The sequence below is a fragment of the Dryobates pubescens genome, chromosome 36 (genome assembly GCF_014839835.1).
Source record: "Dryobates pubescens isolate bDryPub1 chromosome 36, bDryPub1.pri, whole genome shotgun sequence".
NCBI lineage: Eukaryota > Metazoa > Chordata > Aves > Piciformes > Picidae > Dryobates > Dryobates pubescens.
In genome coordinates this window covers 467,454-493,701 of record NC_071647.1, presented here as the reverse complement: position 1 = coordinate 493,701, position 26,248 = coordinate 467,454, and the positions used below count along the sequence as shown (strand labels likewise).

The following is a 26,248-nucleotide window of genomic DNA, read 5'->3' as shown; positions in this document are numbered from 1 at the left end:
GGGAGCCCCTGCTGGAGCTGGCCGGATGTGGGGCTGGAGGGGGAGGCAGGTAGAGCTCCTCTGCCCTGCCCCTTCCCGCTCTCCCAGGGGTCCCAGCCCATCACAAACTCGGTGTCACAGATTGCAGCGGGTTGGAAGGGACCCTCAAAGGTCTTGTCCAACCTTCCTGCAGTCAGCAGGGACACATCCAACCAGATCAGGCTGCCCAGGGCCACAACGAGTCTGGTCTTGAACGTCTCCAGGGATGGGCACTCAACCACACCCCTGGGCAGCCTGTGCCACTGTCTCAGCACCCTGGTTGTGAAGAATGCTTCACCCTTCCCCAGCCGGGAGGAGCTGTCACTGTGCCACAGCGCAGGTCGCAGCCTGGCCCCAGCTGCTGCGGGAGCTTCACAGCTCACACAGGTTTGGTGTCTGGCTCCAGCTTAAAAAAGGAGACCTTTTTAATGCTTGAATGCTGTCAGGGTGGAAGAGGAGAAGTTTGACAGGTCTGTAGCTCGAAGCTGTGGAGAAAAACAATCAAAGAATAAATAAAAGGCAGCAGAAATGGTTCAGCCTCTGGTCACTTGTGCAGAAGTTCAGCTGAGGCCTAGGTGGGATCCAGCATGCTGAGCAGCCACTGACAAGGTAGGCCATCACCCCAGGGACAAGGGGAGCATCCCAGAGCATCCTAGAGAGCAGAGCATCCCAACCAAAGCAGAACATCCCAGCCAGGCCAGACCATGCCCACATGAGCTGCCCTTGAGGGCTGGGCTGGCAGAGCCTGGTGCAGCTGGGCCAGGAGCTGCAGCAGGGTCACCTTCGGTACCCAGCACCACACAGTCCTCGTTCTGCAAGGGGAGCAGTATCTCATTTCTTCCTCAATTAGCTCCTGATTATCAGTGTCCCAGGGCCCCTTCCCAGTCTCTGTTTAATGCACCATTAATAATTCATTTCTCAGATAGCAGGAAGGCAGCGTGGGGCTGGGGCTTTGTGACTAATAAGTAGCAGAGCAACCCTCTGCTCCAAGGGACAAATGAAGGGAGCAAAAATAAAGAATCAAAGAGAATCTGTTTGGTGGCCTTTAATCAAAGCCTGGATGAAGGCTTTGCTCACTCAGGTGAGGAATACATGGGCACACTCCTTCTCCTCCTCCTCCTCCATGGTGGCTGCAGGCTGCTGGGTTCCCACGCTTCACCGATGCTCACTGGCACCACCCCACCGCCTTCCCTGGCAGCGAGGAGGGGAACTGAGTCATCTTGGGGTAAGATGTGCCACCCTGCTCCCAGGGCTGGAAGTGAGCTGGATCCCTCCTCCAGCTGGGAAATCCCAGGCAGCCAGATTTCCCCAGTCCCTGCAGCACAGAGGAAGAGGAACTCCTGGAAGCCCCTGGATGTTTCACTCAGAATCCCCTAAATCCCAGCCCACAGACGTGTACTTGGTCCTGCCTGGGAACCTCTCCTTGGGTGTAAAATCTCCTGCTTTATGCACAGGAACTCAGGGCTGCAGCTGGCAGCACCAGTGTGGGACAGGGCACTGCATGTTCCCAGCCTCGTGCTCCCCAAGGAGGGAAAGCTCTCAGCAGGTGGAATGCCAGGGGCTGGGGGCTGGAATGGGTGGGCTGAGCAGCACTCCCATCACAGCCATCCCCATCGCCAGGCTGGGCAGTGGCACGGGGGCTGTTCTGTGGTGGGCTGGGGCAGTGGGCACCAGGGAAGGCTCTTGTGAGGGGTAGGAGCAGGGCAGAGCTGGCACCAGGTGCAGAGCATGGCAAGGAAGTGCTGGGCACGTTGGCAGCTGCACATGAAGTGTGACAGGTCCCTGGCAGATCCAATTACAGAGCCAGGCCTCAGCAGAATCTCAGCCCCGAGATTTAGTGCATGAAATCCTGCTGGGGGATTTTCTGACTGCAGTCTGTGCCATGGGCCCCTGCAGGCCCTGGGCTCTGCTGGCACCCATCGAGCTGTCCCTGGGTCTCCTCCCCACCATGCTGCACCCCATCTCCTCTCCACAACCCCCCGGGGCATGGCCCAGAAGCAGACTCCAGCGGGGAGAAGCAGGCAGCCATGGCTGGAGAAGGAGGCACACAGCAAACCCTCCTCGGGAGGAAGTCCCCTCCTGGCTGCCCTGGGAACGCTCCTCGGGTGAGCAGCTGAGCAGCCTCCAGGGATGAGGATATTTGGGCTGGAGAGGCCCCGGGGGTGTGGGGCTGGGTGCTGCCCCGCGGCACTTTGCTCCAAAGCAATGTCGAATCTCTGTCCCAAGCCCCGAGCTGCCTGCTCTGCCCCTGCCCTGCCCGAGCCGTGCCAGCTCCTTTCCTCCAGCACACCCTGGGTTTATTTCATCTTTTGCAAGGTGGCTGCGAGGACAGCGCCGTGCCCCGGTGCCAGCAGCCGGTCCTGCGATCACAGGCGGGGAGGAAGCTTGGGATGAAAGCTGCAGCACCGCGGCCAGCAGAGCAGAGCTGCGTCACCGTCCCCCGGCTCTGGAGCCTGGGAGCTGCTGGGAAGGCAGATTTGCTTCCCACCTGCAAGGCTGCTCCATCCTCTGCCATCCACAGCTGAGCCCAGGCTGGCAGGGAGGAAGGTGCTGGAATGCTGCTGGGGGCTGGGATCCTGCCCCTCTCCAGCCCCAGCTTCTGTGCCCTCCCCGGGGGCATCTGATGCTCCCCATGTGTAGGCTGAAGTCATACGAGTGCCACCCAGCAGGGACACCTTCCCCAGCCTGTGGTCTCAGCACCCCTGGGCACATGCCTCCTGTGCCACCAACAAGGCTGGCATCAGCCGCCTGCATGCCAGGCAGCTTTTTTAGCCTAAGCAGAATAAAACTGCAGTGGTTTTATTTCCTGCCTCCCTGCTCGGGGCGGGAGAGAAATCGTTCGATGCTAATCCCCTTGTTTAATCCGGCAGCAGCCTGCCGTGTGAACGCTCGGCTCTGACTCCCGGCGGGGGGCGGCAGAGGAGCAGCCGCGGGGCACGGAGCCGCTGCAACAGAGCAGGACCAGGGGGTCCCCGGGTGATGTGGGGACCCCCACGCGCTCCTGGCAGTGCGGGAGAGGGGAGGAAGAAGCAGCGTGGGGAAAGAGCTGATGGTTTGCAGGATCGAGTTCCTGAGCAGGCTGGAATTTCCCCTGGTGCAGAACGGGAGGCTCCAGCTGTCCCAGGAAAGGTCACCTCAGGGCCTGACATGCTCAGGGGCTGTAGCAGAGACCCTGTGTGATAGATTCTCAGATGTGTCTGGGAAGCAGAATTTAGGCCCCGTCCCCATCGTCCATCCTGGTGCTGCCCAAACTCACTTCTGTGTGGGGCAGAGCCACAGAACCACAGAATTGTTTCTGCTGGAAGACAACTCCAGGATCATTGAGTCTGGCCTTCAGCCCAACACCACCATGGCCCTCAAACCCTCTCCCCAGGTACCATGTCCACACAGGTTTTGAACACCTCTGGCATGGTGACTCCACACCTCACTGGGCAGCCTGTGCCAGCCCCTGACCAACCATTGCAGCACAGCAACTGTTCCTCACACCCAACCTCACCCTCCCCTGGCACAACTCCAGGCCTTTTCCTCTCATTCTACCACCTGATACTAGGGAGAAGAGACCAACCCCCACCTCCAGCCTCTTTTTAGGCCCTGGCTCAGGACCCCTGGCCCAGGCACCTGTGGTGCCACCAGAGCATCACTTCAGGGAAGGCACCAGGGCTCTGATCCAGCTGCTCTGTGCTCTCCTGCCTGCAGGCTGGGCCTGCAGTTCCAATGTGCTTGGCTCTGTCTCCAAGCCCTCAGCCTTCGTTATTCCTCCCCCAGCTCAGTTAAAGAGCCCTTTAATACCTGGCAGTTTTCTCCCCGGGAAGGTGCCTGCAGACTGTAATCAAGGCACATCTGAGGCTGCTTTTCGTTAAGCTAAACAGATTGAGCTCTAAGTCTCTGCTAAACACCCAGCCTCGGGAAAGGGCCAATCTGAGGCACTGCCAAGCAGAGAGGAGCCAGAGCCGTTCCAGCTGCGGCATTGAAAGGTGAATTGTTGCTTTCAGACGCTCCGAGGACAGATGAAATGGGTTGGACAAAAACAATGGCTGTGGTGCCCTCGCTCTGCTCCGTGAGCACAGACGGCTGCCAGAGGCACCAGGGGTGCTGGGGAAGGAGCACGAGGGTGTTCCCAGGGCTGTGCCCATCCCTATACCAAGCTGTGGCCTGGCACCCGGCAAAAAAAGCCACTGCAAAAGAGCTTCACCAGGCTTTTGCCAGCACAAGTTGCTGCTGCTGCTGCAGGGGTTTGCTGCGGGGCTCTGCCGGCAGGGAGCTGTGGGGGCTGGGAGCTGAGACAAGCTCTTAGCCAGCCTCGGACCCCGAGGCTACAGACAGGGATGTGTCAGCACCCAGGGACCCTTCCAGCTGCCCTCTCTAATGCCCAGCTATTGGAGGGCACTGGAGCAGTGAGTGGGGCCTCAGGCTGGTATAAGAACAGGGCAAGCATCACTGGGTGCATCCGTCACTCACCACGTGGGCATGGCCATGCTGTGCCCAGGGAGGAGGCAGAAGGGTGGCACAGGGCAGGGTGCAGACCCCTCAGAGGACTCCAGCCCTGGCTGTGTGAAGAGTGGGGGAGCAGAGGGGTCTGAGGGACATTCTGCCAGTGCTGGGAGCAGGCTAGGGCTGGGGCCAGGGTTGGGCAGCCCCACAACACACAGACCTTCAGCCTCTTGGGTCCCTGTGGCTCCAGAGCTGCTTTATCAAGCACAGCCTGGCCCCAGCCGATGCTGCAGTGACCTGAGTGGCTGATCAGAAGGCAGCACCCACTGCCCCTGTCCTCAGCTGAGGGGTGCAGTGACAGTCAGGGTGGACTAACAGGGGGCTCCCAGGCACACATGTCCCCAAGCCCTCACAGGGGCTGGCCCAGCCACAGGCAGCTGCATGAGGCCTGCTCTGAAGGATGCTGTCTCTGAAGGACGTTGGTCAAGGTCGCAGCACCGATTGCTGCAGCTCAGCTGTTCCCTGTCACCAGCACCAAGGTGACCAAGCCCCTGGGAAGGAGAAGCCAGAAGAGGCTGGGGAACAGAGGTGCACAGAGAGGAACAAGCAGGGGCTGGGTGCAGACCCACTTGAGAAACCCATGGAGCTCCATGGGGTGATGATGTCCTGGCCCTGCACCCCAATGAGCTCAGGGGAACCCCTCAAAAATGGGCAGGTTTCGACCAGTGCTGCAGAGATTCAGGTTTGGGGCACCAAAGTGGGCACCCAGCTGGGTCTGGGCTGGTGGGGTGGCACCAGCCTCTGCTCCAGGCACCCCTAGGATGAACTCAGCCTGGATTCTCTGAGCCCAAATCAGGGCAGTTTGAGCTCAGCAAAGCTCTGCGGGGCCCCTGCAGGAGGGGTCCTGCCTGGGGAGGGGTGCGAGGGGCCAAGCCCAGCCCCTCCCGGAGCTGCAAATAACTCCGGTGGCCTCGTTACCCAGATTCCGGCCAACGGGAGCTGCATTCGCCTCTCCCCCGGGCAAACTCCACCTGAAACTGGGCCATGGCCCCCGCCCAGCGCAGTCGCCGCCTCGCCTGCTCCCGCCCCGTCCTCGCTGGGGACAACGGCGGAGCCCCGGTGGTCGTGGTGCTCGGTACCTTGCTCTGGAGGGGATGCCCAGCAAGGGGCTGGGTTTGGGACAGAGATCTCTCTCGGGCATCCCGGTGCCCGGTAAAAAGCTGCCCCTCTCTCTCGGCGAGCCGGGACGGGTCCGGCAGCGCTGACAGACGCCGGCCCCGCCGCTCACCGGGGTGGGAGGTCCCGGCGCCCGCACCGCGGGCGAGTCCCGCGGGAAAGGACCACGGAGGGACCTGCGGGTGTGAGCCCCTGGGCACCGGCTGAGCATCCCCCGGCACGCCCCGGCCCGGCCCCGCTGCCGCGGGTGTCCCCCAACTCCCCGGGCGCCGTCCCACGGCCGGGCCGGGCCGGGGCTTCCCTCTAGCGGCGGCAGAGCGCGGCGTGGCGAGCGGGCTCCGGGGCTGCCCCAGCCCGGCCCGGCCGCGGGAGCTCCTGTACCGAACTCCCGGAGAAGCCCACGGGGTCCTGGCGCCAGCAGCGCGGCTCGCCCCGGACACCAGGAAGGTTCGGTCTCGGGTGGGTGAGCTGGGTGGGTTGGGCTGCTCAGGGCACAGAATCATGGAATCGTTTTGGATGTGCTCATCCAGCCCAGCATTGGCCCAGCACTGCCAGGACACCACCAAGCCTCATCCTCAGCACTGCACCTCCAGGGCTTTGAAACCCCTCCAGGGATGGGGACTTCACCACTGCCCTGGGCAGCCTGGGCCAGGGCTGGACAGCCCTCAGCTGGAAGGAATTGTTCTTCATATCCAACCTGAACCTCCCATGGGGCAACCTGAAGCTGTTTCTTGTCCTGCCACTTGTTCCTTGGGACACTGACCCCCATGCAGCCTCTGTGAGGAGGGGTAGGCCTGTGGCAGCCCCACAGGTGAGGCCCCAGACACTGGGGACACCTGCGGTGCCAGCACGGTGGGATCTGGGTGTCCAGCAGGCAGTGGGGGGCTCTGGCTTTGGTGCAAGTGTCACCCTGCACCGACCCCCTGCACACAGTGAGCTCTCACCACCAGCAGCACTTCCTCTGGCCCCAGTTCACATCCAGGTCTTTAATGCAGAACCACAGGAGACAGCTTGGAAGCTGCCAGAGAAGCACAGGACCATGTGCTGGGCCCCTGGGGCAGGAGGGAAAGGCAGCAGGCAGAGGGCAGGGCAGGGTTCAGCTGCTGTCTCCCCCAGGTCTTCTCCTTCCTGCATGGGCACAGCAAAGCCTCCTGCAGGCTCTAGCAAGGGATGTGCTGCCCTGGCTCAGTCCAGTGAGGAAGAGGAGAAAGCTGTGGCTGACTCTGCACAGGCCTGGATGGAAGGTCCCATGCCAAGGGTGATGGTAATGGTCCCACTGCCCCAGGGGGTGTCCTGGGAAGAGTCCTCTTGGGAGCAGAGCCCAGGCTAGAAGGATTGGCTGTGGGTGCTGCAGCAGTACTCGGTGTAGTCAAACTCCTCGATGGGGAAGGTCACAGCGCTCCACTTCTTGTACCTCCTCCTCTCCGCCGGCGTCTCCACCACGAAGCTCTTGATGCAGAGGATGGGCAGCTTCACCTGGCGGTAGATCATCTCCAGCCCCCAGTCCTGAGCGGGCAGGGAGGGCACAGTCACACAGCATCCCTGGCCACACACCAGGGATGGAGGCAGCTCCTTCAGAGACAGCTGCCCGTGGCCATTCCTGCCTGTGCTCCACCACACAGCTGTGGGCTGAAGGGGACACAGCTCCTCAGCCAGGAGCTGGGGCACAAGGCACAGCCCCTCCAGGCCAGCTGGGCTGCAGCCTCGGGGGCACTGCCCTCGGCACACTCACCTGGCTGCACTGGCTGCATGCAATGCGGCAGCCTGGCTCCCAGTCCTTGAAAGTCCTCTGGAAGTGCATTTTCCCTGAGGAAACTCTGTAAGAGAGCCTGCAGGAAGGGATGGGAGATGTGCTGAGGACAAAGGTCCGAGGGACAGCTTCGGGGGTGTCCCACAAAGCCCCCACAGCCTCCCTGCACCGACGTCCCCAAGAAGGAGCTGGCAGTAGGCTGCTGCCACCCCCTGCCTGTCCTCATGCAAGGCTGTGGTGGCTCAGCGCTGCCAGCCCCAGCTCCTACCCGGGGTGGATGCTGACGTGGTGAATGCCCTCCACGGTGCGGATGTGGCTGCCCTGGCACGCGGCCGCGCCGCAGCCGGCGCAGTACAGACGAACGGTGCCAGGGTCGTGCAGCCGCCGCCGCTGGCTGAGCCTGGCCTCCTTCAGCTGCCAGCTGGCAACAGCCACCTGCTGCAGCTCCCTGATCTGCAACGGGCAGGGGAACGTGGGGTGGGGTCAGGACAGGGCTATGGACACAGAGAGCAAGGAACACAGCTGGGGAGAGAGAGGCATCGTTCCAAGAGCAGGAGCCACACAGCAGCATGGGCACAGCTGGATGGGCACAGACAGATGGACAGGGCAGGGTGGGCACAGCAGGACAGACAGGGAAGGATGGTCCTGCATTGCCCCACATGCAGCTGATGCTACTCCCTCCCAGGAGCCGCTGCTGTCCCAAAGGGAGAGCAGGCAGCCAAAAGCAGGGCACAGGGGCACAGGGCACAGGGCACAGGGCACAGGGGACTGTGCCCAAGCAGCAGATGTGGGCAGGAGCTGCCCATCCTGCAGGGTGCTCAGGGCTCACCTTGAGGTGATATTCCTGCTTGGGCATGGCCTGCACCACTCTGATTGCCCTCTCCATGAGCTCCACCAGGCTCTCATTGAGCAGCTCTCGAGAGACTTCCCTGCTGTGGGCTTTGGCGACAACGGAGTAGACACTGTCCTGGGCACGAGCGCGGCCCCGGGCCTGCAGCGCAGGGCCAAGTGCTGTGCTCAGCTGAGGGGGGCCGTGGACAACCCCCCCAAGGACAGATCCACTCTCCACATCTTGCACCTTGCCACGGAGATGCTCTGCCAGGGCTTGAGCTCACATCCAGAGAGCCCCCAGCAGGTGCAGGGTGCCAGAACCCCCACGTCCCACTCCTGTGGCTTTGAAGAGTCCCAGCAGGCTGCCCCCCTGCTCCTCCCCACTCTGGGGCCAGGCAGCTACCTGCACCAGGGCAGCTACCTGCACCAGGGCAGCTACCTGCACCATGGCGATCTCGTTGGTCATCAGCCCGTAGCGGACCACAATGTTGCACTCAGGGATATCCAGGCCCTCCTCGGCCACGCTGGTGGAGAAGAGCAGGTTGAGGGCTCCCTCACGGAACCGCTTGATGGTGTCCTGCTGCTCATTCTGGGGGCCCAGGAGGTGATGCTTCAGCAGGCATGCAGGGCTGCAAGTGCCCAGCACCACCCCCAGCACCCACAAAGCCTGCGGCAAGGGCTTGGTCCAGCTCCTTCACCTGCGTCATGGCCTTGGTCTGGTTGCTGCAGCTGGCACCAGTGAGGACAGCAGCCCTGATGTGCCGGAGTGCAGCAGTGTCCTGCAGCCAGCTCAGCAGGCTGTGGGCACTTTGCCTTGTCTTGGTGAAGACGATGCCACGAGAGGTGCCCAGGGGCTGGAAGTGCTCCTGCAGGATCTCCTCCAGCTTGCTCAGCCTGGGGTTCTTGTAGCGCTGGTCCCCAGCGAGTGCCTGCAGGCTCTCCCTGTTCTCTGTGCAGGAGAGCAGAGTGTCCAGGGGGGTCCTCAGCCCCCCCAGGCAGCCAGCACCAACCCCCTCCAGGCCCCTCCATTACCCTCAAACGTGGCACTGAGGAAGCGTTCAGTCGGGTCCTTGGCATCGCCCTGGTCAGCATAGAACTGCTGGAGGCACTGGAAGGCGTCGACCATGCGCACAGCATCGCTGACCAGCAGAGCGTCGTTGTACCGGCGCAGGGCCAGGGCGCACAGCCGCCTGCTGCGGCAGAACCCCTCCGACGCTGCCCAGGGGCAGCACACAGCACGGTCACATCCAGGACAGGGCCAGGACAGGGCCAGGACACGCCACAGTCGCAGCCCACCCCCCTGGCCCTCCCTCCCCAGCGTGCCCTTCCCTCCACCTCCTCACCTGCCTTCTCCAGCTCCACGATGCGCTGCTCATACATCTGCGTGCCGAAGTCCCGCGGCAGGTCAGGCATCTCCATGTACTCCTGGATCTGCTCCATTATCTTCTTCAGCCTCTCACCAAAGGGGTCCTGGGAGCAGAGAGGGGCACAGGGCCTGAGAGATCAGGGACATTGCTCTGGACAGCCTCAGAGGGACAGCCCAGGACCCGCACGCAGGACCTGGGTGGTCTTGGGACCCCTGAACCGTGCTCCAGGTCATCTTGTTCCTGTCACTGGCCTAGGGAATAGAGGCTGAAGCCCCTAGCTCAGCAGGGCTCAGGGTCCCATCTTCCACCCTGCAAGCAGCTGTGTGCCACCAACCAGGCACCCCCCACCTGCACTCTCTCCTGGCACAGGTCGTGCTGCTTCCTGGGCTGGGGCACCTGGTTCTGCAGCTGCTGCACCTCCTCCTGTGCTGATGAGATCTCCTCCGTGTCCAGGTTGGCACAGATCTGAGAGGACAAGACCTGTCTGCAGCCCTGAGACTGGCAGCCACACAGCACTTGGTGCTCACTGCCACCCCAGCAAGGTTGGGGACATCTCCCCAGGGCTGTTCAGTGCCTGCACACCAGGTCACTGACCCCACCCCCAAGGGACACCCCGCTACACCCCAAGACACCAGGGCTGCTGCACCATCAGCACAGGACCCACCTGCAGGACATGCTGTATGGCCCCCTCGAGGGTGGTTGCCCCACCGGTGCCAGGGGAAGCCGTCAGGCCCAGGACCTGCGGCAGGTCCTGCTGCCCACCGAGCTTGCGCTGGAGGTAGCCGAGCATGATCCTGTTGTAGACGGCGTCCTTGTGGGTGTGGTGGCACTCATCGATCACCAGCAGCGAGAAATCTGCACGGGCAGGGCAAGTGAAGCCAGGACAGACCCCTGCAGCCCATCCGCGGGGCCAGCAGCGCTGGGGGCCCACACCCACCCGGCAGCTCCACGTGGGTGTCCTCCTGGCCGCTGCCCAGAGCGTTCAGCAGGATCTGCGCCGTGCAGATGACGACGTCGCTCTGCCTCACCACCTCGGCGAAGAAGATCTTGTGGCTGCTCTCGCCGCTGACGGCCGCCACCTTGAAGTCCTTCTGCAGCTCATGGAACTCCTTCTGGGCGTGTTGGTCCACCAAGTGCACCTGCGCCCCGAGCCCCCTGCTCAGCTCCAGCACGGCACCGCGACCCACGGCCACCGCCGGGGACCCACGGCCGGGGACCCACGGCCGGCGACCCACGGCCGGCGACCAGCAGGTGCCCCGTGACTGGGAACGGGGCCCGGGGGCTACCTTGTTGACGAGGAAGGCCACCTTGGCCCCGCTGCGGCTCTGCAGGTGCTGCCGGCAGACGTGGGCAGCCACGCGAGTCTTGCCGGCGCCCGTGGGCAGCCAGATGATGCAGTTGCGGCCGCGCAGGGCCGGGGCCGCCGCCTCCCGCTGGTACCCGCGGAGCTCCATCGCTGGCCGCCGCCGCTCCCGGAGCTGCTCCCGAGAAACGAAACTCGGGGAGCTTCCGCCGGAGCCCAGCGAGGGACGGATCCTGCCGGCCGCGCTACAGGGACCGGGACAGCGGGGCCGGGCCGGACCCAACCGGGGCGAACCGTGCGGCGCTGAGCCGGGCTCAAGCGCGCCGTCCGCGACGTTTCCCCGCTTCCCCCGCTGCTGCCCGGTCCGCGGCGGCCAAGGCCAACCCCCCCCGGGCGCCCGGCGCAGCAGAAGCGAAACAGAAACCGAAAGCGGGCGGAGCTCCGGGGGCCGCCCCGGGGCCGCCCTCACCAGCACCCAAACCGAGCTCCGCTCCCCGGCCAGCCTGCCCCCTCCCATCCCCGCCCCCAGGGCAGCACCGTGCCCCCCAAGCAGCCCTGAGCTGCCCCCAGCCCTCTGCCCAGCCCCCCCGGCGGCTGCCGCCCCCCCGCCAGCGCTGCAGGCTTCGCACAAGGACATTTATTTAAAAAACAACAAAACCAACAAAACCAAAACCCAACAAAAGCACTCGCGTGGAATGGGGGCGGGGGCTGGTCCCACCCAGCATCACCAGCACCCACCCAGTGACGCCAAGGCAGCAGGGGCCAAGCAAGGACGGGGGACAGAACAGCACTAGGGTCGGGCACTTGCCAGCCCAGCAGCCAAGGAGGGGGCACACAGCCCCTGAAGGGCATGGAGGGGGCAGCCGGGTGGGGGGCAGGAGCTGACTCCACACCCGGGGATCAGAGGAGGGGCATAGGGCAGCCCCCGGCCCCCTGGCTGGCAGTAGGAGTGGGCAGGGAGGGCAGAGCTGATAGAGGCAGCAGGAGCTGGGGGGTGCAGGGGCTGATCCCCCCCTCCCAGCAGGACCCCACACCAGAAGCAGCAGGGCTGAGCCCCACCATACATTCAACGAGAGGGGTGGGGGCTGGGGGCTGCCTGTGCGTGGACGGAAGCAAAACCAAAGCACTTGTGTGCCCCCCACCCAACCCCCAGCCACCAAGAGCCAGGGCAGAAGGCACAACCCTGGGCAGAAGTGCCAGTGCCAGTGCCAGGGCTGTCTGGGACCCAGGGAGAGGCAGGAACTCAGCACTGCCCAGATCCTGGGCAGAGCCTGATAAGGCAGCTCCGGCCCCACTGCTTACCCCCCCCAGGGAAGAGCATCCAACCCCTAACCCCCCCAGGGAAGACCCAGCTCCCCCCAGGGCTGCGCAGCAGCACCAAACCCTCCAGCAGCCGCTGCCCACGCAGCAGGAGCTGGTCCCACAGCAGCCCTGTCCCTCTCCTCGGCCCAGGCGTGCAGGCCAGCTCCCCTACTTGTCGATGAGCCCCCCCTCCTTCAGCTTGAAGTAGAAGAACTTCTCCAGGGTGTTGGCACACTTGCAGTAGTCGCTGTCGGGGGGGTTGTACTCGCGGCAGTTGGTGATGATGCGCTGCAGGTCGGCGATGAAGAGCTTCTTGGTGACGTAGTAGCGGTTCTTGAGCCGCTCCGTCATGGTCTTCAGGTCTGCCAGCAGGGAAGGGTCAGGCCCCTGCTGGCCTCTCCCCCCACCCCCCAGCACGGCCCCCCAGGATGGGGAGACTGCAGCTGTCCCCTTGCTGTCCTGCCCCAGGGCTGCTGGCACAGCCACCTACCGATGGGGAACCGAATGATCTCGTAGTAGTCTGGGGCCTCCGACTTCTTCACCGGCTCCATGAAGGGCCAGGCGCTGGGGTGGGTCTGGAGCGGGGGGCAGGTTACAGCAGTGAGCAGAGGCAGCCCCTGAGGGCCTCAGCACACAGGGGTCCTGCTGCCTGTGTGCCCAGGTCACCCCAACTGCCCCCAGGACAGCCTGTCCCAGAGGAGGCTGCTCCAAGTGGGGATGGACAGCCCCGAGGGGAAGGTTCCCCTCCTGCCCTCACCTTGATCTGGGCCAGGAGGTTCTTCAGGGTGTTGTAGAGCTGGTCTGGATCCTTCAGCTCCTTGCTGCAGGACAAGATCAGCACCTCTCAGCCCCTCTCCATCCCAGCATTCCCACTGCCCTATCCCAGTGCTCCCACCACCCCATCCCAATGCTCCCACCGCCTCATCCCAGCCCTGGAGTGAGGAACACAGCACTCACCCCTTCTCCTTCCCCAGGGGCTTCCATCCTGTTTCTCCTGGAAGGGAAGGGTTGGTGTCACCTCCTGCCCCCTGCCTGTGGGTGAGGGAGGCTGGAGCCCCCCAGCACCCAGCCCCCCCAGCAGGACTCACGGATGCCAGGGACGCTCTCGATGGGGATCTGCCTCACACCCTCCTTGAAGCAGGTCAGGCCAGGGTAGACCTTGCGGATCTGTGCCTGCTTCCTCTCGATCAGCTTCTTGATGATCTGCAGCAGGAAGGGAGGGTTGGAAGCAGGGAGGGGAGGAGGGACTGCAGGAGGCTCCAGGGAGCAAGACTCGGTTGTGACACCCACAGACCCTGGGCACTGGCTGCAGGCTCTGCCCTAGGCTGGAGCCACCCCTGCCACCATAAACACCACCGTGGTGCCCCCTCTGTGCCCCATCACCCTGCCCCCAGGAAGGATCAAGGGCCACTTCCCAAGAGCTGGCACATGCCTGGATGTCTCCCCCGCCCTCAGGAGCACAGGCTGGCAGAGCCTGGCAACACCCAGCCGAGGGCCATACCTCCTTCTGCTTCTTGATGATGTGGGAGAGCTCGGTGTAGGGGATGCGGGGGTTCAGCTCACACTCCATCAGCGTCGCCCCCTCGTAGTCCTTGATGTAGCCCAGGTAGCGGCTCTTGGGCACCTTGATGTCCTTGGAAAAGCCCTAGGGAGGAGAGGCCAGGTGGGAGGGGGCCGGCGGGCAGGGGGCCGGCGGGCAGCTGCCCTGGGCAGGCAGCTCACCTGCTTCTTGAAGTAGCCGATGGCGTACTCGTCGGCGTAGGTGAGGAAGTAGAGGATGTTGTGCTTGATGTGGTACTCCTTCAGGTGGTTCATCAGGTGTGTGCCATAGCCCTGGGGGTGCACCGTGAGACAGGGACCCCCGAGCCGGACCGGACAGACAGGCCCCCCCCCCCCACGGGCACAGGCAGCTGGGAGATGCCCCAGAGCCAGGGCTGCCGCTCAGGGCCGGCCAGCACCAAGCAGGTCTGGGACAGAGAGCACCCCCAGGCACCAGCCCCCGCGGTGCCCCCCGCCCCCACCTTGACTTGCTCGTTGGAGGTGACGGCGCAGAAGACGATCTCGGTGAAGCCCTGGGTGGGGAACATGCGGAAGCAGATGCCTCCGATCACGCGGCCGTCCTTGATCAGCGCCAGGGTCTTGTGCTTCCTGCGGGCAGGGGCCCAGGGTCAGCGGCGAGCCCCCCGCGCCGGCCCCCCCGCGCCCCCCGGCCACGCACGGGTCGAAGACGAGGCGAGTGATGTACTCCTTGGGCATGCGCGGCAGCTGGTGCGAGAAGACGTTCTGCAGCCCCACCAGCCACATCAGGATCTTCTTGTTGGACTTCTGCGAGAGGGAGTTGCCGATGACGTGGAACTCGATGATGCCGCGGCGCTCCTCCAGCCGCGCCGTCTCGTCCCGCGCCGCGTTGGCCGACAGCAGGCTGGTCTGCGGCGCGGACGGGGGGGTCAGCCGGGGCTCGGCGCGCCGGGGGAGCGGCTCTGCGGGCCCCGCAGGGCGCCGGTGCCGCCTCGGGGCCCCTCGCCCCCTACCTCGGGGCCCAGCATGGCGGCAGGGTCCGTGATGGTCAGCATGACCTCGTTCACCAGCTCCATGGGGATGTCTCCCATGACGCGGATCCGTTTGGCATCCTCTAGGGTCAGGCTCTCGGGCAGCTTCCTCTTCTCCCCTGGGGAGCAGCGTGGTACCTCCAGCACCAGCAGGGAGCAAGGAAGGGTTCTGCCGGTGCCTGGCTCACACCAGCCCTACCTGGCAGGGGCTCCGGGGCGCTGGCATCCATGCTGGCCGCAGAGCTGCTGCTGCTGAGCTTCTTGCTGAAGAGCGGAGTGCTGGGCACAGCCACGGTGCTGACCGCAGCTGCAAGACACCAAGGAGGCCTTGTGACTGCCAGGGAGCAGCTCCTCAGGCAGCCCAGCTGCTGCCAGGGCCAGGGCTCACCCCCACCTCAGTCCTGTGTCCTACTGCTCCCCGAGCTACCTGGGCGGGACACCAGCTGGGCTCCCTCTGCGGCCGGCACGGTGAAATCGGCCTCCCAGATGGGAGAGTTCTCACCATAGATCTCCTCCTCCAGCATGGACAGGAACCTGGAGGAGAGCAGCCCCATGCAAGTGTCCTGAGGGAAGAGGCTGCCCAGTGCCACGCTGACCACCCCCATGCCAGGCACCTACTTGGGGAAGTGGGTGAGGATCAGTGTCCGCTTCTCCGGCACCAGTTTGTCCTTCTCCACTCGGAACTTCTCCAGCAGCTGCCGGCGAGTGACGGTGAAGATGGACTTGAGGAGGCTGCGCCCGAAGACGTGGGTGGTCTCATAGCGGGGAAGGCTGTCACAGCTCTGGGGCACGTGGCAGTAGCAAAGCCACCTAGGAGAGGAGAACATTCTCCAGTGACCCCAGAGCACCCATGGCCCTTCTGGGAATACACCGCTGGAAGCAGGGCCAAGGGGGGGCAGCACCCCAAGGGTCACCGCTGGGCTTCGGAAGCGGTGTCCCTACTGCTCTCCCAACAGCCCAACCGGCCAGGAGGGCTGGGGAGAGGCCCAGACCCTGGTAGCTGGAGGTCAGCCCCACACAGAGGCGGCTGGAGAGGGCAGAACCCCCAGGCTGGCCGGCTCAGACCACCCCTGCCCTCACCTGGTGTAGTTGACCTTGTAGGTGGCCACATCGTCGCTCTGCGAGCGCTGCCGGAACTGCGACGGCGTCTCCAGCTTCCAGTAGTTGAGGCAGAGCAGGAACATCTTGGAGAGCTCATACATGGTCTGGCGCTCCTTGGGCGGCAAGTGGCTGAACTTGTACTGCACGAAGTTCAGGACACCCTGAGGAGAGGACAGGGCAGTGGAGGGGCGCCCGGGGCTGCAGACCCTTCAGTGCTGCCCCCCGAAGAGGCAGGGGACCGTGAGGAGCAGCAGAGCACAGCAGAGGTCACCGGAGCACCGTGGGAGCCTGCAGAGCCTCACCTGCTCGATGTTTGGCTTCTCAAAGGGGGGGCTGCCCAGGGACCCCTCGACCACCGGTTGGCTCATCTGCAGGATGCACTTCCGCAGCAGCTGCGGGGACAGCGTGGGGAGGGTCACCGGCGCCCCAGGCGCCGCGGGGCCTGCTGAGGGCTGCACCGACTCACGCGGCAGGGAGCCGGCAGGGGCCCCCTCGGAGCATGGATGTTTGTTCCTTGCAAACCTCCTCCCATGGACGCTGGAGCCCAGGGGAAGCTGCTCTCGGGGCAGGGCTGGAGGCACAGCTCCCGGCCAGAACACGGCTCCCAGCAGAGCAGGCAGGGGGACAGCGGCCGCAGCCCACCCAGCTCCCTGACGGAGCCCAGGCAGCCCTGCTGCGAGCTGTGCCCGGCCCCAGACGCACCTTGAACAGGTAGAAGTAGACCTGCTTGGTGTCTGTGTCCTCCTCCTTGTGCACCGACATGAAGAGGTTCTCCACGTCCACCACCATGCCCAGCAGCCTGTTGATCTCCTCCTCAGAGACGTTCTCCAGGTGGGACACGTGGTCTGCTGCAGTGCAGGGACAGCCACAGTCAGACCTGGGGGGTTCAGCTCCGCTCCCCTTCCCCAGAGGGTCCGGGGGGGTTACCCAGAGCGTGGCTGCAGCTGCGGCAGGGCTCGCTCAGGTTGGTCACCGGCTGCTGCAGGTCCATGCGGGGGGCAGTGGGGGGGTTGGGGTTCTTCCAGCCATTGCACTTGCAGGCGTCATTGGCCTGGGAGAAGGGGCAGGGGAGGCTGCCACACGGCAGGCCAGACACTGCCCCGTGCCAAGGATGCCACATTCTCTGCCCAGCAGCCCCCCAGAGAGCCTTCTCGCCTGTCCCTCCCACCCCAGCACCCACCCTGCGTCCAGCTGCAGCCTCCTGCATGCCCTGCACCTCCCTCCCACAGCTCAGCCCTACCACCCCCTGCCACGCACAGTCCAGCACCCCCCTCCTGCAGCCTCCCATCGCTGTGCACCCTCACATCCCCCTCCTGCACCCACCACGTGCTCCTCCTGCCCATGCACCCCTTGTCCGCCTCAGTGTGCCCCGCTCCTGCAGCCCCCACCTGTGCATGGCCTTGTCCCCTCCTTCCTGCACTTCCCCCATCCCTGCACTGCCTCCTGCACCCTAATCCTGCATCCCCTTCTCATGCCCATCCTTGCACCCCGCTCCCCTGCACATCCTTCTAACCCTCGCACCCCCTGCCCAGCTCAGTCCCCCCGACCCCTGCAGCCCCCACCCATGCATGACCTTGTTCCCTCTTTCCTGCATCTCCCCCACCCCTGCATTGCCTCCTGCACCCTAATCCTGCATCCCCTTCTCATGCCCATCCTTGCACCCCGCTCCTGCATCCCTCCTGCTGCACCGCCGCGCACGCAGCGCCTCCCGCCCCGCTCCCGCAGCCCCCAGCCCCACCTTGCAAGCCGAGAAGACCCCCAGCTTCTCCAGCTTCTTCCCGCGGGGGAAGCCCCGCACCTGCGCTTTGCGTTGACTCGCTCGTTGCTGCTGGCTTAACCCGGGCCGAGCCGGGTCACTGGATCCCGTCCCGCCCCCCCCTCCTCCTCCCGTTACCGTCCCGCTTCCCGTCGCCGCCGCCGTTCCCGTTCCCGGACCCGGGCCCGGCGGGGGCCGCCCCGGTTGCGCGGCCTCCGGCTCCGCCATGCCGGGCCCGGCGTGCACTCCACGCTCACTGCGCCTGCGCTCCGGGAACGCCGGGATCGGTAGTTTGGGGGCGGGGTGGGTTCGGTTTCGACGGTGCCGGTTGACGCCGCCCGCAGGCACCGGGCGGGAGCGCAGCGGCGCGCGGCGTGAACCGGACAAGGAGGGTCGAGAGCTGACCGGTACCAAGCACCCCGAGAGCCCTTCCCGGGGTGGTACCGGCGGTGGTACCGAAGGACCTCTCCTCCGGTAACAGGTACCGGAGCCGGTACGGTTGGACTTGGCGCTTTGCAGCCGCTTCCACAGATGGACTTTGGTGGTGCCCTGTCCTCTCTGCATTGTAGGGGGGATGCTGGCACGGCTTGGCACAAGCTGGCACAGCTTGCAAGGCACAGCTCATGGCCATGTGGTGCGGCAAGGCAGTGTCACAGCACCGTCCTAACAATGGGGGTCGGGCGCCCAAGGGCTGCCCCGAGGATGCTCAGGTTTGCCCCCACTGTGCTGGAGAGCCTCAAGCGACCTTTTTCACCAAGACAGGGATGGGCAGAGGTGGCAGGGATGTGCCCTGTGCCAGCACAACTTGCCTCCCCGGGCTGCCATCCCGCTGCGTGGGCACGGCTGAGGGGCAGGAGAGCTCAGCAAGCACAGAGAGCAGGCAAATAAAAGTCAGGAATATTTATTACATATCAAAAACGCTCCAGGACTTGAGCAGAGACCTCCCCCCACACCAGGCCCCCGGTGTGGTCCTGCTCTGCAGCTGGCAGCTGCCTCGGTAGCCAGGCTCAGCCCAGCCCGTGCCAGGCTCCGTCACGCCTTGGCTCGCTCGGCTCCGTCATCGGTGCTGGCTGTCGACTGTGCCACCGCCGGCCCCATCTGGATGGGCACGTTCCTCTCGGGGGCAGCTGGCAGTGCCAGCCTGGGGGCCTCGATGCGGAGCTGCCCCTCCTTGGACAGAGAGCAGGTCAGGGCCTCGGCGTCCACCTCCTCGGGCACGTCCCACTCGCGTTTCAGCACCTCGTACTTGTAGGAGAAGGAGCCCTTCTCGTCCGTGCTCTGCGTCTCCTTCTGCCCCACCAGCACCACCTTCCTGCCCACCACCTTCACCGACAGCTGCTCGGGAGCGAAGTCCTTCACGTCCTGGCAGACAGAGAAGCCCTCCCCGGAGCCCTGGGTCAGGGCGGCGCTGGCACTGGGGGCTCGTTCCGCGGCGATGCCAATCCGGCTGGCACTGCTCCCGCTGCTGAGGTACTGCTCGAAGCTGCTCATGAACTCCCGGGCTCTCTCCATCTCCAGCCGCAGCTCCCGCTCCAGCTCAGCGAAGATGGTGCCAGGATGTGGCCAGAGGGTGCGGACGGGTCCCAGCCATGGGAAGAGGGAGCTGGACATGGGTGGCATGAAGTGCATCCTGCAAAGCATCTCTGCTCCGGTGCCTGTTCCCGGCGTGTCTGCGGCTCTGCTCTGCTCGGCGCTGGGGCTGTGCAGTGCTCTGCCGGGGCTGGGCAGCCGCGGGTTTTATCCTCCCGTGCCCAGGGGTGTGCCCCTTCCAGAACACTCTCTCCCCACGCCGCTCCCGCAGCCATCGCCTATTTTTGAGCGGCTGAGTGTCCGCCAGCAGAAATAGCAGCGCCTGCTTCGGGGGCAGAGTCACCAGCCCCGAATAGGAGCTGCAGGCACCGCGGGGAGCTCAGGTTTCTGCAGAGCCACCGTGATGCAGCAGCTCTCCTCTGTCTGGGGGGGGCCAGCAAAGCCCTGCCCATGGCGCTCATGCCAAGGGCCAGCAAGCCCCTTCCTGTGGCCCTCGTGCCAGGGGCCAGCCAAGCCCTTCCCCTGGCTAGGAGTGAGCGAAGCTCTTCCCGTGGCTCCCATACCAAGGGGCAGCACAGCCCTTGCCCTGGTGCTCATGCCAGGGGCTCAGTGGAATGTGGGTTCTGCCGTGCCAGGACCACATCTCTTTGGTCAGCATGGGGACGTTCCTGCACCACTCGCTGCCAGACACCTCCCACACTTTCCAGGCACTCCCCGACCTGAGGGCTGCCCACCACCCGGTGCCAGCCCCTCGGCACCACCCTGCCTGGGGAGAGGGGGCCTTGGGCTGGGTTTGGGTCTCACCTAGCAGCTGAGGGTCCTGCAAACGGGGGGGGGGGGGGGGGGGGGGGGGGGGACAGAGAGGGTCTGGTGCCTGCAGGTGGGGGGAAAGAGGTCACAGGTGAGGAGGTGGAAGGGAGGGAGGAGAGGAGCCCAGCCCTGCTCCCTGCCTGGGAAGGAGAAAGGCCACAGATTTTTGGCAGGGGTGGCTCAGGCATCCCACTCAGAGGCTGAGGTGATGCTGCTAATTATAATCCAGGAGAGCAGAGCTGCGAGAGTCAGGGTGAAGGTATGCAGGGCACGACGTAAGCGGTGCCTCTCCTCACGGGTGAGTAACAAGAATGAGCTGGAACGGGCTGGAAAGCGCTGAGCTCTTCTCCGCGGGGTGACGTAATGTGCAGGATCAGGCCACTCCTCCCGGCAAGGGACATAAAAGCCGCGGGCGGCAGTGCCGGGGCAGAACTCTGAGCTCCAGAGCCAGCAGAAAAGCAGCAGCAGCACCAGAGCGATATCTCCACCAGAGAGAGCAGCTCCAGCAGCGACAGCTCCAGCAGCGACAGCTCCAGCAGCCACAGCTCCAGCAGCGATGCTTTGCAGAATGCACCTCGCACCCTTCGCCTCCAGCTCCCTGGCCAGCCGGCTGGGCACAGTGAGGACCCTCTGGCCGCACGCAGAGACCATCTTCACCGAGCTGCAGCAGGAGATGGCGAGGGCTCGGCAGTTCATGAGCAGCTTCGAGCAGCTCCTGAGCAGCCAGGTAGCCAACGCCGTGGAGCGAGCCCCGAGCACCAGCGCGGCCCCGACCCAGGGCTCCGGGGAGGGCTTCTCCATCTGCCAGGACGTGAAGAACTTCGCTCCCGAGGAGCTGTCGGTGAAGGTGGTGGGCAGGAAGGTGGTGCTGGTGGGGCAGAAGGAGACGCAGAGCACGGACGAGAAGGGTTCCTTCTCCTACAAGTACGAGGCGCTGAAGCGCGAGTGGGACGTGCCCGAGGAGGTGGACGCCGAGGCCCTGACCTGCTCCCTCACCAAGGAGGGGCAGCTCCGCATCGAGGCCCCCAGGCTGGCACTGCCAGCTGCCCCCGAGAGGAACGTGCCCATCCAGGTCAGCCCTGCAGCCCCCCAGCTCGGAGCAGCCTCTGAGGAGGGAGCCAGTGGCAAAGCCAAGGCGTAAGGGGAGGGGGCTGCTGGCCCACGGCGGGACCGGAGCAGATGGCAGCAAGCCCTGGGGGGTGGCCCCGAGGATGGCACCACAATGAGCTCACTTTTTTCACTCTACTGGAATTGTTTTGTACCCAATAAAAAGTCTTTTGCATAGAACCTGTTTGTGGCCTCCTGGTGTTGATTGATGGGGAGGTTGCACCCTGCCCTCAGCTCTTGATGCCAGAGGAGCTGGATGCACAGAGAGGGAAGAACCTCCCTTGGGGCCTCAGGGCAGCACAAAACTGGGTCAATGGTGACCTCACAGGGAGGGAAAGGATCGGGGAGCAGGGTACAGCTCAAGGTGGGGAGGCAGGAAGGTCCCAAGCAGGGAGAGGTGGCCCCACAACAGCCCAGCTCTCCCAGAGCAGGCAGGCTGCATTGGCTCCCTCTTCACACTGCTGTCAGCCCCACAGCCCCTCTGGCCCTGCTCAGTGCCCACCACAGTGGGGGGGGGGGGGCCTGACCTGTTGTCAGCCTTCCTTTCCCCTCACACAGCCTGGAAAGGGGCTGCTGGAGCCCCCTCTGAGATTCCAGCAGGAGAAGGTGAAGCTCATCTCCAGGCTCTGTGTAACCACCACAAGCAGCTAGCTGTGCTCAGGCCTGGGCAGGCAGCAGGTATGCAGCTGGGCATGCCTGTTTGTGCCAGCACTGCTGCCAGTGCCAACAGCCCTTCCCCGCTGCAGGTCCCCAGCCCTGAGTCACTCAGAACCCAGCAGTAGATGCTCAGACAGCCCAAAGAGCATCCCCAGAGATGGAGACCCCTCGGCCTGGAAGGAGCCAGGAGTGTCCCCTGTCAGCTAGAAGTGAGAGCAGGAAGCCAGCAGATGGCAACAGCAGCTCCCCCTGCGCTCCCCAGGCTGTGCAGAGGACCTCCAGCAGCAGCAGTCCAAGCCTGAAGCAGGCCTCAGACGTCCTGCAGAGGTCTGGAGCTCCTCAGGTAACAAATGGTCGACTCCCACAAGCAGCACCCACGGCCCCAGGGGAGCAAAGCCCAGCTGAGGCCCAGAGGCTGCTGAGCTGGAGCCAGGCACCAGGAACTGGGTCCCTGAGTCGCTCCAGAACCTTCCTACTGCCAGAATGTTAACAAAACCCAGCAGGAGCAGCAGGCACCAAGCCCCTGGAGGGAGCAGGAAGGCCACAGGGGCAGAGGCTGCTTGCAGAGGTGACTTTACTGGCAGGTACCCAGCAGGGCTCAGACACAGGGAGCTGGTAAGGGCCATGCTGAGCAGCCCCTGCTTCTCCTGACTGGGTGCTGTACCCAGTGCCAGCAGCCCAGGCACCCCTCAGCCTCCAGCACAGCTGGCAGGCCCTGCTGCACTCCCCCTCCTGCTCTCAGCTGAGGAGGAAACCTGAGCCACATTCTAATGGCTTTAGAAAAGCCTTGGTTTGGTCACACAACTTCAGGTGCTGAGGAGCACCACGGAGACAGCTCCTCCGCACCAGCAGGCGCTGGGCAGCAGCCAACACCAGTTCGAGGCTGGCACCAGGAGCCACTTCAGTGCCCTCTTGCCAGGCTGGGGGCTTCCAGGCACACGGTGCCCAGCGAGTGCCCCAAGGCTCCCCCAGCTCGGTGCACCAGTGCCCCCCTGTGCAGAGCCCCCAGAGCAGGGCTAGCAGCACAGCCAGGAGGTAGCCAGGGAGGACTCTCTTGCTCCACAGCAGCCCAGGTTGGGAGCCTGAGGCCCCGCGGGGGCTGGCAGGCGACTCCCAAGAGAGAGGCAGACCGGAGGCAGCTCGTGGTAGGTGCTGTATTGACGATACTGATTGGTTACATGGAGAAACTTACAATACAAAATACAGAAGAAACAAACCAGGTCGGCTTCCCTCTGCCCCACCCCCAGCCCCCGGCGCCGGCTGGGGCAGGGCGGCCCCGCAGCTGCAGCCCGTCACTAATGCTACAGTTTAGTGGTTCTAGGTGAATCGTACTGGTCTCAGCCTCAGCTTTACGTGGGGGTGACTTGAAGCCTCGAGATCCCTTTTGTCTCCAGCAGTGACCTACAGTACGGTGGGAGCCGGGGGCCAGCGGCCCTGCCCGGGCAGGCCACGCATCCACCACCACCACCACCAGAGGGAAGAGCAGAAGTTCATATATTAAAAAAGTGACTTAAGACTTAGAATTGAATTAGTATTGTACAGAAAGGTGCAGGTGGAAGAGCTCCCTCCAGCCTATGATCAGAAAGGGATGGAGAATCACAGCGGCCGCGGCGCAGCCGCTCTACGGTAAGTGCGGTCGTTAGCGGGTCCGGGCTCCGCGGCGCCCCTCAGTTGCTGCAGCACTGGCTCCTGCTGGGCTGGCTGCTCTCCTGCAGGTCCACCACGCGATTCCTGCCGGCGCCCCCTGCGGCCGTCTGGGGCTCGTTTTTTGGCAGTTTCTTGGCTGGAAAGGAAGAAGGCATCGGGCAGCTCCGCGGGAGGCCAGCGGCAGGCCGGGCTCCGCTCTGCCACCCCTCACCGGGGGCTTCGGGCAGGACAGTACCAGCAGCATGAGCACAGCCAAACCCACCCCTGGTGCTGGCTCCAGCGGCCCCTCCCCTTCCTCACCGACCACCCCAGAGGTGCAGAGGGTCCCAACACTCTCAGACTGCAGCAGGCTGGAAGGGACCCTCCAAGGTCTTGGCCGCCCCCCTGCAGGCAGCAAGGACAGCTCCAACCAGAGCAGCCTGCCCAGGGCTCAAATGCACCCAGGGATGGGGCCCCAACCACCTCCCTGGGCAGCCTGTGCCAGTGTTTCACCACCCTCACTGTGCACAACTTGCTCCTGATGTCCAGCCTGAATCTGCCCTGCCCCAGTTCCAAGCCACTGCCTCTTGCCCTACCCCTCAGCCCCTTCTGAGCAGTCCCTCCCCAGCCTGCCTGCTCTCCGCTGCAGATACTGAAGTGCAGCTCCAAGGTCTCCCCAGAGCCTCCTCCGCTCCAGGCTGCACAGCCCCAGCTCTTCCAGGAATCCCTTCCAGGAGTGCCCCTCCAGACAGAGTGACTTGGTCACGGCAGCAGGAGCCCCTGGCTGCCATGGAGCTGCAGTGCTGCTGGGGCCCAGAGCTGTTACCTATTGCCATGAAGATTTCGTTCACATTCATCGCTGTCTTGGCAGAGGTCTCCATGAACAGCAAGCTGTTGTCATCTGCGTACGTCTGTGCGTCCTGCAGGCAGCCACGGGGCAGAGTGAGGGACTCCTGCCACAGGCAGGCAGCAGGCAGCTGCCAGAAGCACTGCAGGAATGCCCTGTGCCCCCTGGCCCTGCGGGGCTGGCACCAGGCAGCTGGGGCCCAGGGCAGGCTGTGAGCCCAGCCTGGGCACTGTGTGTCCTGAGCAGCCTCCCCCCTGGCCCTCTGCTTAGCTGCAGCCCTGGGCAGGTCTGAGGGAAGAGCTGCTCCTCAAAGCCTGCCTCAGAGAGGGGAGCTGGGAGTGGTCCTTCCCACACCCCCTACCCGAGCCCTGCTGCTCAGACCCCGCTGCAGACAGCCCCAGGTGTGCAAGGCTGAGGGGAGGCTGAAGGCAGCAGCTTGAGCTCCAGGGGCCTCAATCTCCACAGCTGCTCCCCACAGGAGCTGCAAGTGCTGAGCAGAGTGCAGGGGGAGGCTGCAGTCCCCTCCTGAGTGACACCCTGGGGTCCCCAGCACCGCCAGTCCTGGCTCTCCCTCGGAGCACCTTCCACCCCCCCCCCGAAGGCTTCCCCAGGGTGCTGAGGCAGGGGCTGTGCCCCTCGCCCCTCACCTGGAAGTCCACAGCCCTCTTGGTGGCCAGGTCTGCCTTGTTCCCTGCTAGTGCAATGACGATGTTGGGGCTGGCCTGCCGCTGCAGCTCCTTCACCCAGTTCTTGGCTCGTACGAAGGTGTCCTGCAAGCCAGGAGGCAGCGGTCAGGAAGGGCAGCAGCCCCTGGCTGCCCCCCAGCAGATGGGGCTGGGACAGACCCTTCCTGCCGGCAGCTCTCTGCCCCTGCAGCGCCTTGCAGCAGGCTGAGGCAGGGGCTGCCGGCAGCTCGGTGCCCCTGGGCAGGGGTCTGCAGCTCTCCGCACGCTGACGCCCCCCCGAGGCAGCCCAGGGCGGTGCACAGCGCCCCCCCGCGCCCCCCCAGCACTCACTGTGTTGGTGATGTCGTAGACCACGATGGCTGCCTGGGCCCCCCGGTAGTACATGGGGGCCAGGCTGTGGTACCTCTCCTGCCCGGCCGTGTCCCAGATCTCGAACTTGACCGTCGTGTCGTCCAGGCAGACTGTCTGTGTGAGGAAGGCAGCTGCAAGGGAAGGGGGCAGCCCTCAGCCACAGCCAGCAGCTCCCCACTTTGCCAACCGCTTCTGCCCTCCTCCTGGCCGGCAGACCCCCGCTCTGGTCCCCCTGCTACAGGCAGCCAGCCCTGGAGCCTGCCCGAGCGCGGCAGGCAGCCCCAGGGCCCCAGCCCGGGCCCTGCTCACCCAGCAGCTGGACCCACAGCTGTGGCCACCCCCTGCCTGGGTCACTGCAGGGTCAAAGGAGCCTCCTCCCAGCGAGGCTGCCCGGAGACCCAGGTGTCAACTGACCTTTGGCTGGTGACAGCACAGCAACGGCTTCAAGCCAGGCCTGAAGGGCTGAGGAAGCTGTTACCAAGGCCAGGCCAGAAGCAGCCCCAGCCCTGGTCTGAGGAGCTCCTTGGGGGCCACAAAGCAAGCTCTGACGGGAGGGGGGCTGCAGGCCCGGCAGCCTCGCAGGCAGCGCAGCTGCCATGGCCCCGGCCCCGCTCCCGGCCGCGCTCAGCTCCCCAGCACCAGCAGGTTGTGAGGCAGGAGCCCAGCAGCAGCTGCTGCACTCTTTACAGCAGCCCCCAGCGCAGGCTGGCACAGCCCTGGCACAGCCCCTGGCAGCCCCTGGCACAGCCCTGGCACTCACCCCCGATGGTGCTCTCCTGGTACTCGTGGAACTGCCCCTTGACGAAGCGCAGCACCAGGCTGGACTTGCCCACGGCCGACTCCCCCAGCAGCACCAGCTTGAACTGGCAGATCTTGCTGCCCGCCGCCGCGGGCCCGTTGGCTCGGGCCGCCCCCCGGCCTGCCATGCCGGCCTGAGCGCTGAGGCTGCTGCGGGTTGTGCGCCGGGATGCGCCTGGAGGCAGCCTGCACCTGCGGGGGGAGCTCGGCGTCAGCGCAGGGCCCGGCGGCAGGGGGCCCGGACCTGCCCGA

At 64.8% G+C, this 26,248-nt stretch overlaps 5 protein-coding genes across 5 annotated transcripts; 1 reads left to right on the top strand and 4 right to left on the bottom strand.

Moving 5' to 3' along the window:
• Positions 1–6,469: 6,469 nt before the first annotated feature.
• On the bottom strand, positions 6,470–11,085 carry DHX58 (DExH-box helicase 58). The gene is made up of 12 exons (XM_054176799.1): positions 10,860–11,085; positions 10,511–10,712; positions 10,238–10,428; positions 9,922–10,038; positions 9,550–9,676; positions 9,239–9,421; positions 8,905–9,155; positions 8,646–8,795; positions 8,205–8,366; positions 7,644–7,828; positions 7,358–7,454; positions 6,470–7,131 (listed from the first exon to the last, which is right to left on the bottom strand). The coding sequence occupies exons 1-12, from the start codon at positions 11,025–11,027 to the stop codon at positions 6,952–6,954; spliced, it is 2,013 nt and encodes a 670-aa protein (XP_054032774.1). The 5' UTR covers positions 11,028–11,085; the 3' UTR covers positions 6,470–6,951.
• Positions 11,086–12,189: 1,104 nt separating this feature from the next.
• On the bottom strand, positions 12,190–17,812 carry KAT2A (lysine acetyltransferase 2A). The gene is made up of 18 exons (XM_054176797.1): positions 17,567–17,812; positions 16,756–16,879; positions 16,531–16,676; positions 16,131–16,220; positions 15,808–15,989; positions 15,346–15,537; positions 15,155–15,261; positions 14,927–15,034; positions 14,710–14,846; positions 14,397–14,605; positions 14,200–14,326; positions 13,901–14,011; positions 13,680–13,823; positions 13,267–13,381; positions 13,136–13,172; positions 12,936–12,999; positions 12,669–12,753; positions 12,190–12,540 (listed from the first exon to the last, which is right to left on the bottom strand). The coding sequence occupies exons 1-18, from the start codon at positions 17,810–17,812 to the stop codon at positions 12,347–12,349; spliced, it is 2,418 nt and encodes an 805-aa protein (XP_054032772.1). The 3' UTR covers positions 12,190–12,346.
• Positions 17,813–18,543: 731 nt separating this feature from the next.
• LOC104308150 (heat shock protein 30C-like) lies at positions 18,544–19,313 on the bottom strand. Its single transcript, XM_009909289.2, has one exon. It carries the CDS (start codon positions 19,223–19,225, stop codon positions 18,617–18,619), a length of 609 nt encoding a protein of 202 aa, XP_009907591.2. The 5' UTR covers positions 19,226–19,313; the 3' UTR covers positions 18,544–18,616.
• A 1,149-nt stretch (positions 19,314–20,462) lies between these two features.
• LOC104309567 (heat shock protein beta-11-like) lies at positions 20,463–21,084 on the top strand. Its single transcript, XM_009910896.2, has one exon. It carries the CDS (start codon positions 20,481–20,483, stop codon positions 21,063–21,065), a length of 585 nt encoding a protein of 194 aa, XP_009909198.2. The 5' UTR covers positions 20,463–20,480; the 3' UTR covers positions 21,066–21,084.
• Positions 21,085–22,832: 1,748 nt separating this feature from the next.
• Positions 22,833–26,147, bottom strand: RAB5C (RAB5C, member RAS oncogene family). Its single transcript, XM_054176777.1, has 5 exons — positions 25,959–26,147; positions 25,178–25,329; positions 24,809–24,931; positions 24,141–24,234; positions 22,833–23,471 (listed from the first exon to the last, which is right to left on the bottom strand). Exons 1-5 carry the CDS (start codon positions 26,122–26,124, stop codon positions 23,356–23,358), a joined length of 651 nt encoding a protein of 216 aa, XP_054032752.1. The 5' UTR covers positions 26,125–26,147; the 3' UTR covers positions 22,833–23,355.
• Between the last annotated feature and the right edge of the window lie 101 nt (positions 26,148–26,248).